Source organism: Hakea prostrata, chromosome 7 (genome assembly GCF_041222555.1).
Source record: "Hakea prostrata isolate BN-2017 chromosome 7, UWA_Hpros_2, whole genome shotgun sequence".
Taxonomy (NCBI): domain Eukaryota; kingdom Viridiplantae; phylum Streptophyta; class Magnoliopsida; order Proteales; family Proteaceae; genus Hakea; species Hakea prostrata.
The window spans coordinates 31,965,313-31,979,525 of NC_142606.1; the positions used below are offsets into that span (position 1 = coordinate 31,965,313).

At 38.2% G+C, this 14,213-nt stretch overlaps 2 protein-coding genes across 2 annotated transcripts; one reads left to right on the top strand and one right to left on the bottom strand.

Annotated features, from left to right (window-relative positions):
• Nucleotides 1–251: 251 nt before the first annotated feature.
• LOC149010899 (UV-B-induced protein At3g17800, chloroplastic-like) lies at nt 252–2,371 on the top strand. Its single transcript, XM_089163696.1, has 4 exons — nt 252–379; nt 485–636; nt 833–1,131; nt 1,208–2,371. The coding sequence occupies exons 2-4, from the start codon at nt 493–495 to the stop codon at nt 2,043–2,045; spliced, it is 1,281 nt and encodes a 426-aa protein (XP_089019822.1). The 5' UTR covers nt 252–379; nt 485–492; the 3' UTR covers nt 2,046–2,371.
• Nucleotides 2,372–5,352: 2,981 nt separating this feature from the next.
• Nucleotides 5,353–7,429, bottom strand: LOC149010900 (putative oxidoreductase At4g09670). The gene is made up of 2 exons (XM_089164222.1): nt 6,846–7,429; nt 5,353–6,537 (listed from the first exon to the last, which is right to left on the bottom strand). The coding sequence occupies exons 1-2, from the start codon at nt 7,308–7,310 to the stop codon at nt 5,917–5,919; spliced, it is 1,086 nt and encodes a 361-aa protein (XP_089020348.1). The 5' UTR covers nt 7,311–7,429; the 3' UTR covers nt 5,353–5,916.
• Nucleotides 7,430–14,213: the final 6,784 nt, after the last annotated feature.

The window sequence follows — 14,213 nt, forward strand, 5'->3', positions numbered from 1 at the left end:
ACAATGGTGTGGGTCCTACGTGGGCTTCTGATTGGATTTCGCTTGAAGCTCCTAGATAAGCATTTTGACACGTTCGTTTGAAAAGATCTTCTTTCTCTAACCAAAATGTGAATTACCTAAGTTATCCTCTGGCACTCCTTTTCTCCTGTCTCTAATTCAGAGCTATTTTCAGTATTTTTTTTTTTTTTTTGGTAGAAGCTATTTTCAGTAATTAAAAGCAAAGTCAGCTGCTATTCCATATAACAATACAAATACTATAATTTTGACCAGACATAAGGTAGAAACACTGTAATAATCTTATCATCTAACCAGACGACGATTTCTTGAACGCTTTTCTTGGTCGATCAAGCCCTCGTTCTGGTGGTTGATCTCTTGTGAGGTAATTGGTGAAAAATTCTTCTGATTGGTAGGATTTTCAGTGTTTTGGTTTCCGAATTTGTTTTGATGGAGTGTTTGGTGTGTCTTGGGGGGAGATTTTTCGCAGTTTAGCGAATGGATGCGGCGGCTGTGTTTCAATCTTCGTATGGTGCTTGTAAATCATCAAGACTTGTAGTTCGATCTGGTCTTTTAGCGACTAGTGTGTCTGATTTTGTGTGTTTCAGTACTAAGTTTCGTTATCCGAACGGCTTGATTAAGGTATGAGGATATATCTCTCGATTTTCTTTTGTTGTTCCGCATCGATGGCTAACATGCTCAGGTGTAATTATTAAGTATCAGTTTCCCCCTTAGTTTTTATTTCTGAAAAGTAGAAATATTGGGATAATATGCTAGCAGACGTTGAGAAATAGGCACTGAAGCTTTGATTGTCTGTTATTTGATAAATGGATGGTAGAATTCTCCTCCAATTTTTCTTCCCAAGCAAGTTCAGAAGAAATCAATTTTTGTACGCAAAAGAGGCACTGTTGTAAGGGCTTCATCTTCATTTCATGATTCTGCGGAAGCAGCAAGTCCAATCGCTCCTCTTGAATTGGAGTCTCCAGTAGGGCAGCTCCTATCTCAGATCTTGAAAAGCCATCCTCATCTGGTCCCTGCTGCTGTAGACCAACAGCTTGAACAACTTCAAACTGACCGTGAAGCTGAGAAGCAGCAAGAAGAACCTTCTACTTCTGGCACTGATATTGTCTTGTATAGGTTGGTAGCAAGCAAACCTTACCCTATGTGGCAAGATTTATTTACTTATTTATTGGTTCTCTTTCTAAAATTACAGGAGAATAGCTGAGGTCAAGGCAAATGAGAGAAGAAGGGCTTTGGAAGAGATTCTATATGCACTAGTCGTTCAGAAATTCATGGATGCAAAAGTTTCTTTGATTCCCACAATATCCTCATCATCAACATATGACCCTTCTGGGCGAGTAGACACATGGCCGAGTCAAGAGGAGAAGCATGCGCAGCTGCACTCACCGGAAGCCTATGAAATGGTTCAAAACCACCTGGCTCTCATTCTAGGGAATCGAGTTATGGACTCTGAAACTACCGCACAAATAAGCAAACTTCGGGTTGGCCAAGTCTATGCGGCATCAGTAATGTATGGTTATTTCCTCAGGCGCATTGATAAGCGGTTTCAACTTGAGAAGTCAATGAAAATCCTCACAGATAGACTGAATGAAGAAGGCAGTAGTAATGGGCATGCCATGAAGGAGGAGACAAGACCCAAGGGTATCGAAGCCTCACCAGCTTCTCGATATGTAGAGCAAACACACCCTGAGGTTTCAGCTGGCATCAGTCCTGGGGGTTTCGGTAGTGGGATTAAACCTACACGACTAAGGAGCTACGTAATGTCATTTGATGCTGAGACATTGCAAAGATATGCAACAATTAGATCCAAGGAAGCTGTTGGTATCGTTGAAAAGCACACTGAGGCATTGTTTGGGAGACCTGAGATTGTGATTACGCCTGAGGGTAATGTCAATTCTTCCAAGGACGAACTCATCAGAATAAGCTTTGGGGGGTTGAAGAGGCTCGTATTGGAAGCTGTGACTTTTGGGTCTTTTCTGTGGGATGTTGAGAGTTACGTTGATTCTAGGTATCATTTCGTAGCGAGCTAGTTTGTATTGTCCATTTGCTGCTTCTACTGTATTAAAGGGATAATGTTCTGTTCAGTTGCATCTGGTGCTAATGAATGGTAGAGTTGTTACTCAAATTCATAAGATAGTTGTTGGTTTAAATTGGGTCCATTCCTGTTGCTATTCTAATACTAAATTCCAGCCAAGGCAAGTAGACCCTGTATGTATCAGACAGCTAAATGCCAAATATCTATGCTTTATTGTAAATTCCATATATTTGAGACATCTAAGCTCGAACATTTATTGAGATATATTTTTGAGCATGATGATGGATTATGCAGCCTGCACTGGTTTTTATTTTCAGATCCAGTGTTTTTCAAGGTGGATGCAGATTATTATATTTAATTCTGCCTATATATATTATCCCTCACCACCAAGTCCTATTAAAAACTTCCACTTTAAGAAAAATGTAGCCTAGGCCACATATCTCGAACTTGGATGTGAAGAAAATCGGGATATTCTACCATACACTTGTACACTCTCCTGTACTGAAGGGCTTTATGTATGGGTTGAAGTTTTATCAAGTTATGAATTTGAATAGGATTCTGATTCTGTACCAGGGCCGGATTTGAAGCAACAGGTTTTTGTGGACATTTTAGGATCTTACTACCTTGATCAGGATGATTGAAACTTAGGGTCAATTATTCTCTGGTATTCTCCAGGACTAGTAAGATTTTACTCTAGGTTCCCTCTGAATTCTAGATTTTCTGGATGCAAAATCCAGTGAAAGATTATGCCAGAATATTTACAGAATGTCCATTTTATTAGCTAGGGAATATTTGTTGTGTGCCATCTTGTGCCATGTAATGTTGTTCTTTGAATTTGTGGGTATAAATTTTTCTTCTTTTCTTCCTTCTAGGGCATTGGCTTTTCAATAAATTTATCCTGTTTTGTTTAGCTGTGTTATCAGAATCTCTTTTGTGGTTGGCAATACTTGAATGTGGTTGGCGAACAGAAGCAACATTGCGATGTAAAGGAAATGAGACCTTGTGAGACTAACATTTGGGAGAATTTACAAGCATTTAATTCTTTCAGAAGTTCTTTTTATTATGGAAAACTAATTATTTTTATTAATGCATCAAATATGGACATTTAATATCTTTAAAACATGCTGTCGAATCTTCTAAACATACTTTCTGAATTAAACCTAAAGCCACACCAAAATAAATTATTTTGTTGACTCAGATTGAGCTAGTTTATTTGCATTTCTGTTCCGGAGCCATTTAGATGCTGAATAAGACAAGAAATACTTTGAAGCTCCTCATTTCTAGTCAGCTAAGGAAGATAGTTCATTTGATTTTCTTCTTCTTCCTTATTATTAAAATAATAATAATAATTGGTTTTGGTTTTCTTCTTTCTGCATTGCACCTAGAATGACAGCAATACAGACTTCATCTTTGCTCTAGGGATGGGAAACATGTCTGCATCCCTGGCTGGGAGAGATTTTGTAGATTTTGGCATTTCAGCATACTACCTAGAAGGGTAAAATTGATTGTTGATACTAGAAGAATTCCACCCAGCTTCTGCAACTCTATTGTCTTTGAAGGCCCCATCATTAAAGTTAAAATTGCTATTTTAATCCCTTGAGTATTAGATATGATAGTCTCTCTCTTCTGTTGAAGAAAAATATGGAGTTATTTTTATGGAAAGGATTTCAGATTTTTTGATTTGTGCTACTACAGTGTGCATAGGAATAAATAAGGAGGGTTGTAGGTTTGTCCTACTTGAGTTGGACTTTAGTTTGTAAGGCTGATTATCTCCTGTTAATACCTCTAATGTGAGAGGAATACAATAGACTTGGATAGTGATTATTTTGTGCTGATTGCGAGGACCTTTTTCTGCCATTGTTGTCTCTCGGTCGTGGAACCTTACCTGTAGCATCATATCCGGGTGACCTTGGTATATAATATCCAAGGGGGGCCTTAGGTGAGTCATATTCTGGTCACTGCAGCCAGCTAGATCTGGTGATACTATCCAAGTCTTCTCCTTTTAGATTTTCTTCTTCTTCTTCCCCCCTTATTATTTTCTTTTCAGAAAACAGTCCAAATTGACCACTATAGTTCATTCAAATTTTACAATAGCACCCCTGTATCATAACCTGCATTCTATCTATGTTGCTGCCTCATCTAATCGCCATAAACCCTATGTTTCTAATTTCATACTTATAGTTTTTAGTTTTGTAAATTTGCAATTAGTTTGCATATTAGGCATTAGAATCCTTTCACATCTAAACCATATCATGCCATACCCTCACTACAAAACCATTCAAATTTGGTAGCGACCTGACTAGCTGAAGCCCTAATTGACAAATTAGAGTTTCATCCAATCCCCAGGCCCTAAGTCCATCTATAGTCCCTAAAGTCCCTAATTCTGGATTTCGCAAACCTAGCCATAATGTCCAGAATTTGAGTTATTTCTGATTTAGATCTTGGTTTTGGCCCCCAATCTTACCGAGGCTACATCCCCCCTCTTGACTGAATTTGCTTTGAGCATTCTTAAGTCAAGAATGGTATTTTAACCCCATCATCTGATTCTTCGACAATCTTCCTTTGACAAATCCGATCTCTTGTAGTTTATCTTATTTCTGGAAATTCTCTGCAAGTTCTAAGACATTTTCAACTCTTCTAGCTGCTGTTCAAGAACTTCCACAACATCTTCTCCAACCAGACTCATCTTCACCCAACCTTCGAAGTGACCATACCCCTAGTCTTTCCTCCCTCCCTGGACATCATCCACAAACCAGAATTTATTATGGGCCTAACCAGCCATCAGTATGGCCCCATAATTGCTTCAAGTTTTTTCTTACCCATTGGAAGAGAAACTCTATCCAAGTTGATCCTCTTTATGAGAAGTAGAAACTCCAGATTCCTTCATCATGTTCTTTCTGGAAAACCAGAAACAACACCAGATTACTGCAATTTAATTTCAGCAACTTTCCACCATTAAAACTTTTACCATTAACTTCTGTTGATAACTCTCCTATGTCAAGATAACTTAACCCAACAATCAAACCCTAGGTCCTATGGAATCCTAACCTGAATTTGACCTAAAACCCCTGTTCTTGACCTGGCCGAATTTATTTATTTATTTTTGGATGAATGGAGAGTATCATAACCAAACCCCAAGGGGAGAAGAGGAGTGCGCCCACCCCGGCGAAGGGTGGGGGGGTGGGGGTCACAATCGACTAGGTATCACAAATGGAGAGCCAGGACCCCAGGTAACAACATGATGCCTGTTCTTTCGGGTAACAATACCCTCCCCCCCCAGGGGGGGGGGGTGGTTGGTTTACAAACGACTAGGCATCAATAGCTGACTATATTAATTCATATCAGATCTGGGTATTAGCTTATAGTTGGTTCCCTAACAATCTAGAACTACGGTAAGGAATTGGGTAGGAGTTACATCAGTGCTTTTTTTCCTTTTTTTCTTCTTCTGTTATGTGAAAATGTGGTCGTCGGATGATGTTAGTGATTCTACCAGCTAGACTTGTGTTCACGTAGTTTGTTCTACCAGGTCCATTTAATGTTGGGAATGGTTAAACCTAGTTTTGACACAATTTTTTTTAATGGCACATAGAAATTGGTTTTGAGTGGATAATTATATTCGTTTCCATTTAGTATCATCCATTGGACTATCTATCCATCCATTCTTACTGAGTTCTGCAGTACTAATTGATAAAATGAAATAGCGAAACCTGCTCTTGATGGATACTGCTTATCATTCTCAAAAGGAGCACTGTTAGACCAGATTCGTGAGGTTTTAAAGTGTGGGTAACCATAAACATGTCGAGACATTATAGTCCGTCCTTTTTTCATACATACCATAACCCAACAGTGAGCTACAATGCATATAATCACAGTTCAACAGGCTTACATCCAAGCTCAATAGATTTCATAACAGCATCCAGAACCAGTTGAGTCTTCCTGCTAATCTCAGGCCATTTACTATCAGGTTTGTGCCCTGAACTTCTAATGCTGTTGGCCAGTGTTGCAAACTCTTGAACCATTAAAGCCTCTTGAGGAAGTTCGGAAGCCACTTGAATCTGGGTTGGTTTTAGATTCCAACCCACATGCATTTCTGTAAATTTTGCCCCAGATGAGAAGTCAAATGAAGCAGAGTTCTCTTGGTAAGGAATGATAAAGTCTTTGAGATGAAGGGATCCGTTGGAACCATAGAAAAAAAGGTCCATGCTCACATTGGAAAGGAAAGAGCAGTAAAAAGTTGCAATCTTGATGTCCCCCTCTCCCCATTGGAAGGAGGAACCACACGCCAAGATGACTCCAGCGGAATTGCGAGTTGGAGAAGGTAAGGCAGTTACTGTCATTGGTAGTTGGTAGTTGACAGCCCACAAGATGGCCATGATGCAGTACCAACCTACATCTCCCAGTACACCAAGGGCATCCAAGTCTGGATTAACTCTTATGTTGTTCTCAAAGAATTCTTGAGTTTCTGTGAATGTTGATGTGCTATGTATCTGAAACCAGGAGAAAAGATATTAGAGAACTGTGAAAAATTTTATGAAGGATAAATTAACATAGATTATCCTATCCCCTATTAAATCAGGCAAAACCACCTAAAATGATAACGATTCTTCAGAATTTTGCTGTCAGATTTCCTATTTCTCGGTTCACAGGTTAGTGCTGTAAATTTGAGTTCATATCATAGATAGTCTTCTATTTACTGTATTTCTAGATCTAATTGATGTTTTGATATTGTTTAGACTCATTATATTTGTTCTGCTTTAGCTCATCTAATTCATAAATAAATGCAGGCTTAACTTACCAATCTAAGCTGGCCAAAAAGATTGGGATCAGATAATATCTCCTTCATCTTCTTAGTTCGCGGGTGATGTATCCACATGCTACCATCCATGAACTGCACTCCATTTGATTCACAGGCATCCAGGATCTGGTTCAGGTCAGCCACATTCAGAGCCGTTGGCTTCTCCAGCAACAAGTGCTTCTTCATCTGTGCTGCAAAGACTGCCCATCGGACATGAAGGCTTGTTGGAAGTGGCATATAAACAGCATCCACGGATGAATCTTCGAGGACTTCTTCATAGCTTCCATAGATCTTGACAGACTCTGAGAAGCCATTCTCCTTTGCAAATTTCTTTGCCTTCTCCCGTGAACGGCTTCCAATTGCATAAATGATAGAATTTGGAGCTAGATTTATAGCTCTGGAGACTTTCTTTGCGATCCCTGCGCAACCAATGATTCCAAAACGAATTGGATAATGATCCTCCATGTTTGCTTATTATTGTTCTCCTCCTGTTCTTACTTGGCAGGAAGAAATGAAAAACTGAAAGTGAGACAATCATTCATTTGGATACTGATATTGAGGATGGGAGGATATGATTATACGTGGTTTAGTTTTTGCCTCTCGTGCACAAAATTAGATTTCCCCTTCTATCAGCTAAAAAGAAAATTAAATTGCCCTTTACGATGGTTGGAATTACGAGATCACGTCTGAGATTAGAAATCTGGTCCAATTATACAAGTGGAAAGTCTGGTAAATTTTTGTGGGCTGATAAGGGGTGGGATTTTGATTTTGGTAAAAATAAGGGGTTGTAAGGCAATGATTCTGTGCCAATTTTTTCAATTCGACACAAAATGAATTTTTTTTATGCTTCTGTGTTAAATTGGGCAAATTGGGCACGTAATCAGTATTGAAATTTTGTTTGGTTGGGCACAAATAGGTACGTTTATCTAACAAAATAGATACAAAATCTTGTATTGTATGTACAAAATTGGAGTACAAAATGGGTATTTTTTTTAATAATAAAAAAAGGATAAATACACATTAGTTGGTACGTTCATATAACAATTGATTTGCAATTGCCTTCCTTTGCTCTTCTATTTGTCTTGCTTGATTTTGAGCGTCTTCTGGGAGAACATTAGGATCTGATATGACTTATTCAGGTGTTCGATGCGGGTCTCCGTACTCTTGAAACTTTTTGTCAGCAATTTGTTTGTCTTGGATGAAGTTATGAATAAAACAACAAGCAATGACAATTTTGACTTGAGTACGTAATGTAAACCCATGATGCATTTTAAGCACTTAAAACATTTTTCTATAACATTCTTTATCGAAGAGTGTTTGTGGTTGAAAAAACTCAACTGTAGTCCTTAGCCTTCGACTTCTCCCCTTGAAATCTCACAAATGATATCTAGTACCCTTGAATGGTGTCATGAATCTAGTCATGGTCGAGTATCTAGAGTCAACCATATAATACTTATCTACGACAATTTAAAATAATAGAAGTTAGTTCCATCAGTTTAGATCCGATGAAGGGTTAAAAAGAGTCGCACACCGGAGTTGGCTGCTAGCACAATAGGGTGGTGCCTTACCACACCGCAGACAGACGTGGGATGAGGAAAATTCAAACTTGAGTTTGTAATTTCTTGTCTAAAAACTCTACAATAATTTGTAGAACCATCATAGTCAGAATAGACAAACGTGAGTTTCATGTTGAAGGAACATGCACACGTGATATTCTGTGTGGTGATTCCTTTCCTTCCACAATCTGGCACTTGTTTTTCAGCCAATACCACTACATGCACACAGATGCTATCGATGACACCAATACAATTACAGTACAATGGACATTTTCAAACCCATAAATAGACGTCAATAACAAACATAAAATATAAATGCTTACTATATTATATTCTAATAATGAAAGTATGTATCATACCTTGAAGTAAGGAAAGTGTTTGGGATTTGTTAGGATCTCTATTGGAATTGCATCAATGTTATGATGCCTTATGTTTTCTTTGCTTAAGAGCACGAAAGCATTTAACACTCTCATGAATACTCTTGTGATTATCTCTGGCAAACATTGAAAATCTTCTGGGACATCCTTATATTTAAAGTCATGGCTAAGTAAACACAAAAAGATTCCAAGCTGTTCATCTACACGAATGTATCTAGTATCATCTAATCACCCTCAAGTTGCATTTTAGACTCTAGGTTATAGAACACATGTCGCTCCATCTTGAATCTCTCATAGACGTGATCTAAGTGTCCCTCTAAGATTTCTCTAACACGTTTCGGTCCCATAAGTTTGCTATCTCGTATTGGCTCAGGGACATGGGTCACTTGTTGTGGTTGACCCATCAAACCCAAATACTCCACAAAAATCTTTTCATCCAAAACACTTGATGTATCCATATTATGACTCTAATCCTTGAAAACAATCACACGAACCCTATTCAAATAATAATAATAATAAAAAAGAGATAACATCCATCTCCAATTCATAACAATCCGTATAATTTATAACAAAGTTTTTATAATCTATACCCTATTAAAAACCACACATAATCCTTTCAATGCAATCCAAATTTTCATAGTCCATAATAACCTATTAAAAAGCACACATAATGTATAGCCAAAATTTTGTAGTCCATAACCTATTAAAAAGCATACATAATGCATACAAGCATACAATGCATAGCCAAATTTTCATAATCTATATTATATTAAAAAGAACACATAATCTATACTATGCATAACCAGTCCATTAAGTACATATAATCCATACTATTCATAACAAACAAAAAAATAATACTAAAAAAAAAAACAACTGTTTAATATCATCCACAGATAAAATAAAATCCATCTGAAAAACCATAAAATATATAAAAACATCATTAACAAATTGTTCAAGTTTGAGTAGGGTCACGGGGTAGTTGGGTAGATGCAAGCATTGAATTGAAAGCAATCTCCTTGACTTCTAGGGAGTAAATATTAGCACTTTTCTGAATGATGGGTCCGACTTGACACATAAGGTTGACTTGCCTAACGTGGGGGTATCCAAATTCATTGTCACAAGAACATTTATGCACTTAGCAATGCTGAAGTCATTACTATCACTTGAATCAACATTATTCTTTAAATATTTGTCCTACTTTGCCAAACACATTTCTGAGAATGACTGAATTGCACTTGAATTGCTGAATTCTGAGCATGTGCTCTTTCTCTTCCTTCTCTTTGCACTTGGAGTCTTGTCATGTCTTTTAGTAGGAGGGACGAGTCCATTGGGTGTATAAATTTGAGGGGTAGGTGACATCTTAGGATTGACATCAGAAATGATATTAATGCTGTCACATCCACCCAGCCGGTACCCTATCTGGCATACCCGAGTGTGTGATCCACAGCCTCGAAGATCAAGTATTGAGGAAATCATCCTCCCACATAAGCAATAACATAATCAAGAACATAAATGATCAATGTATAAATATAATAATCAAGAGATCAAAATAAGGAAAGAATAAGATCACATGATATCAGAGTGCAAAAGATAACATAATAGTATCTAATCAAAAGAAGTAGAGTGAGGCGGAATCTCACTCCACAAGTGCAGCGGAGAGTAGCTCAAAAGAAGAAAGAAAATACAATTGTTCTCAAAAAGAAGTAACAAAACTAAACCAAAGAGTTTTCAACTTTATAAAGAAAGTCTTTATAAGTGTAGACTTCTGAAATTAGGCACGGACGCTTCCACTCCACGGTCGGGCTAATCATAGTACGAAGCATGATCACACGAGGGATCTTCACCGTAATCGTCGTAACTGCTATTATCTTGCGTGAAGTATACATCTTCACCTTACGCTTCCTCATATGGACCATCATAGTATTCAGAACTTGTAGAGAAGTCTAACAAAAGATATTATACAAAAGGAGTGAGTTTCAAAGAAACTCAGTAAGGCAAGTCAAATCCACAATAACATAAATAACATGATTACAAGGCATAGCATGATGCAATATGATATGAAATAGACAATGTATGTATGAATTCTAACTCTATGTATGATGGTCTCTATTGGCAGACATGCTTTAAGTCATAACACCGTACTTCTTTAGGAGGGTCTCATCTCACAACGCCGGTTGGTAGTGGGTCGGAACACCTTACGGACAACCTTGGCTGGGGGTATAGGTCACCGCTCTCTCACATCACCATTGGTCTAAGTACTGGCGCATGTCAAGGTTAAGCTTAGCCAAATGCAAGTCTTCTACTTAGTTACATCAAGTCAGATCCAGATACGTCATGTCACACCCCACCCGCCGGTCTCAGTTACCCGCCCGACAACCCATGGGAGTGATCCGTCACATGATCCACGGTTTTAGTCTATCAACAATAATAAATACAAATAAAGACAATCAAGAGCAAGAATAGTTCAATTAATGAATTAAAGGTGTTTTTAGATGACTTTGCAGGTTCGGAAAAGAACCCGTGCTATGGTACGAAGGACCCTTCCTCATATGGTGCAGCTCCAGAAGTCTCTGGAGAAGGTTATGACCAGTGGGGCAACCAGCTCTCGAGTTTGGACTGCGTTGACGGCTCCTATTGACAGCAGACAGCACTGTCTTATTTGTCGATGGGATCGTGAGCTTGATGCTGACCTGAAGCTACAAGAGCACAACCCTAAGGAGAAGAAGAAGAGCTGATGGAAAACATTGATTAGTTTACTTTCTTTTCTTCTAGACCTATATTCTTACTTGTAATAGCTAGCTTTGCTTCAGAATTTGATCTACCTTCCGCATATATTTGTGGGGTATATTTCCGCTATACTCTACAGTTTCTTTACATTGGTATCTTGTTATTTCCGCACTCTGATATTCCTTTGTGATCCTTCTGAAATCCTGTATTGACTTTTATTATTAAATTACTTGAATATAATGATTTGTTCTTGCTTTTGATTATGTTATTGTGCTAAGTGGATATGATCGTTCCTAAACTTGATCTTTGGGGCTGTGGATCACACCTCCGGGTAGTCCAGATAGGGTACCGGCTGGGTGGGTGTGACAAGACAATCCCTAGGTAAAAGAGTCAAGGGGCACCATAGGAAATGCCTCAAACCACTTCCATTGATGTCCAAAGACAAAAGTGTCCAAAGGACATTCCCCATTCCCAAATTATACATAAGCAATCATATACCCAAATCAGTCATTCACATACGCAACTGACAATTCAATAAATAGAAAATAGTCAATCATACATGATCAAATTGTTAAAAGAATCACATGAACAAGACCTACTGTAGTTGAAGAAATTATAACAGTAATATAATTATAAGGAAACTAAGACAACAGTAGTATGATCATGCAAATCCGAATCATAAACCAAAGATCATGCATTATAGGTTATTAGAGAATCAACCATCCCTACCTTAAATAACTTTGAATAATTCTAGAGGATCAAAGAAGATAGGTCCAAGGTTAGCAAACAAACCCTAAACAAGCATAATTCAATCATTAGGAACAAACCCTAGAAGATTAGAAGTCAAACGGATCGAAACAAACGAAGAAATCAGTTACTGTCGGCTTGGGCAGCCTGGTTGGGTCAATTGGTCTAGTCGACCCAATGAACAGCACGGAGCAAAATTCTGAATTTATATCTGAAACTCATCTTCCCGGATTCAAAACACTCCAAAAATTCAAAGGAACTTCTAGAACAGTAATCTAAGATTAACTAGCATAGGTTAGACATCAACATTGACCACAATAGTAGAATTCTAAATTGATTAAAAATAGGGTTTTTAGAGAAAATAGTCCGTGGATTCAACAGAGAGGCTAGAGAGAATGAGAATTCACTCTAGACGAACAACAACAGTAGATCAATGATGGAAACTAATATAAGAATGAATCTAACATGCTTTGAAAACAAAAACAATAGAATGATCACACCTTCATGAAGATTTCACAAGATCTCTTCATGAAATTCAATTGTGTAGATCATAGGAGCATTGGAGTCAATGGAGATTCACTCGCAACTACAGAGATTGAAGAAGAGGTGTTTGCAAGGACGCAAAACCATCTTCATAATCACAGCGATGAGAAGAAATCAATATAAAAGTAAATCAATTTTGGAAGATTAAGAGAGATTACTGACCTTACTGAGGAATAATCGCCAAAGGACTTGAGAACTCGCAATAGCACAATAATATAATTAAGAGCAAGAACAAATAATTGTATCAAAGTAAATTAAGAAACAATCAAGTATGGATTTCAGAAGGGTCACAAAAGAAAATCAGAGTGCAAAATAAAAGATACCAATCAAAGAGAAAACTGTAGAGTATAGCGGAAAATAACTCTACAGACTAAAGCGGAAAGTAGATAAAATCTAAGGAATTACAACTGAAAGAAAAGAAAAGGAAACTAAAAAAAAGAGTAATGCTTCAAGATTCAGCTAATTCTAGTATGCTCCGTCATCACACGGGTATGCTTCACTATATTTTTCGTAGTTGCCAACATCTTGGAAACTGTACGAGTCACACGTCGTGGCCTTTTAGTTTGGGATCTCGCAGTCGTCAGTACTTGCAACACAATCTAAAGAAAACATGTTTTCTGAAGGGTGAGCTCAAAAGAACTCAGCAAGCAGTTCAAACACAATTAACAATTTTAAACAATCACAATCTCACGAACAAGATCAAGGTATGAATGCAAATGATATGAGACAGTAAACAAGTATGCTTCTAACTCTAATATGTTGGCCTTTATTGGCAGACACGCGTTAAGATAAATCACCATACTCCTCTAGGAAGGTCTCAAATCACTCTCCCTCAACCTTCCTAGTTTATTGGGTTCTCCGTTGGTAATTGGGTCAAGGCATCCTTCCCGGACATTCTATGGCTGGGGTTTAGGTCAACAGTATTGCTCACCACCATTGGTATGAGTATCGGCGGGTGTCAGGGTTAAACTTAGCCGAATGCAAGTCGTTTACTGAGTCACATCTACTTAGGGTTGGATACGTCCATTCCTTGCTTCCCACGATCCTTTCGTGTATCTTTTCCCTTAGAGTCGCCGTCTCCTTCCCGGAAACGTAGACTCTTAACCCTATTGGCCTTCCACATATAATAAACGGGAAGCTCTCGTGTCCCCTCATGCTTCTCGCCTTCTTGGGCGCCCATGATCCCAAGTTTACTAAATGCAACCCTACAATTGAATGGTCCCCACAATGTGATTTATGTCCTCTCATGGGTTGATTACCGGTCTTGAGTGTGAAATCTAACCCAAACCTAGCCCAGGGCACCCTATTTATTTTGGGTGCAGAAAGACTTGTTTGATGTTAGACCCTGAAGTTGGACCTTGATTTCAGTGTTATTACCTTGAAAGCCTTAGGAAGTCATGTCCGATCTTTCCCTTAGT

What these genes read in the sequence shown, in the direction of transcription:
- LOC149010900 (XM_089164222.1), bottom strand. Translation starts at nt 7,310, where the DNA reads ATGGAGGATCATTATCCAATTCGTTTTGGAATCATTGGTTGCGCAGGG. An exon ending in TTTTTGGCCAGCTTAGATTG is followed by an intron (nt 6,538 to 6,845) that starts GTAAGTTAAGCC and finishes TCCTGGTTTCAG; the next exon opens with ATACATAGCACATCAACATT.
- LOC149010899 (XM_089163696.1), top strand. Translation starts at nt 493, where the DNA reads ATGGATGCGGCGGCTGTGTTTCAATCTTCGTATGGTGCTTGTAAATCA. An exon ending in ATCCGAACGGCTTGATTAAG is followed by an intron (nt 637 to 832) that starts GTATGAGGATAT and finishes AATGGATGGTAG; the next exon opens with AATTCTCCTCCAATTTTTCT. An exon ending in ACTGATATTGTCTTGTATAG is followed by an intron (nt 1,132 to 1,207) that starts GTTGGTAGCAAG and finishes CTAAAATTACAG; the next exon opens with GAGAATAGCTGAGGTCAAGG.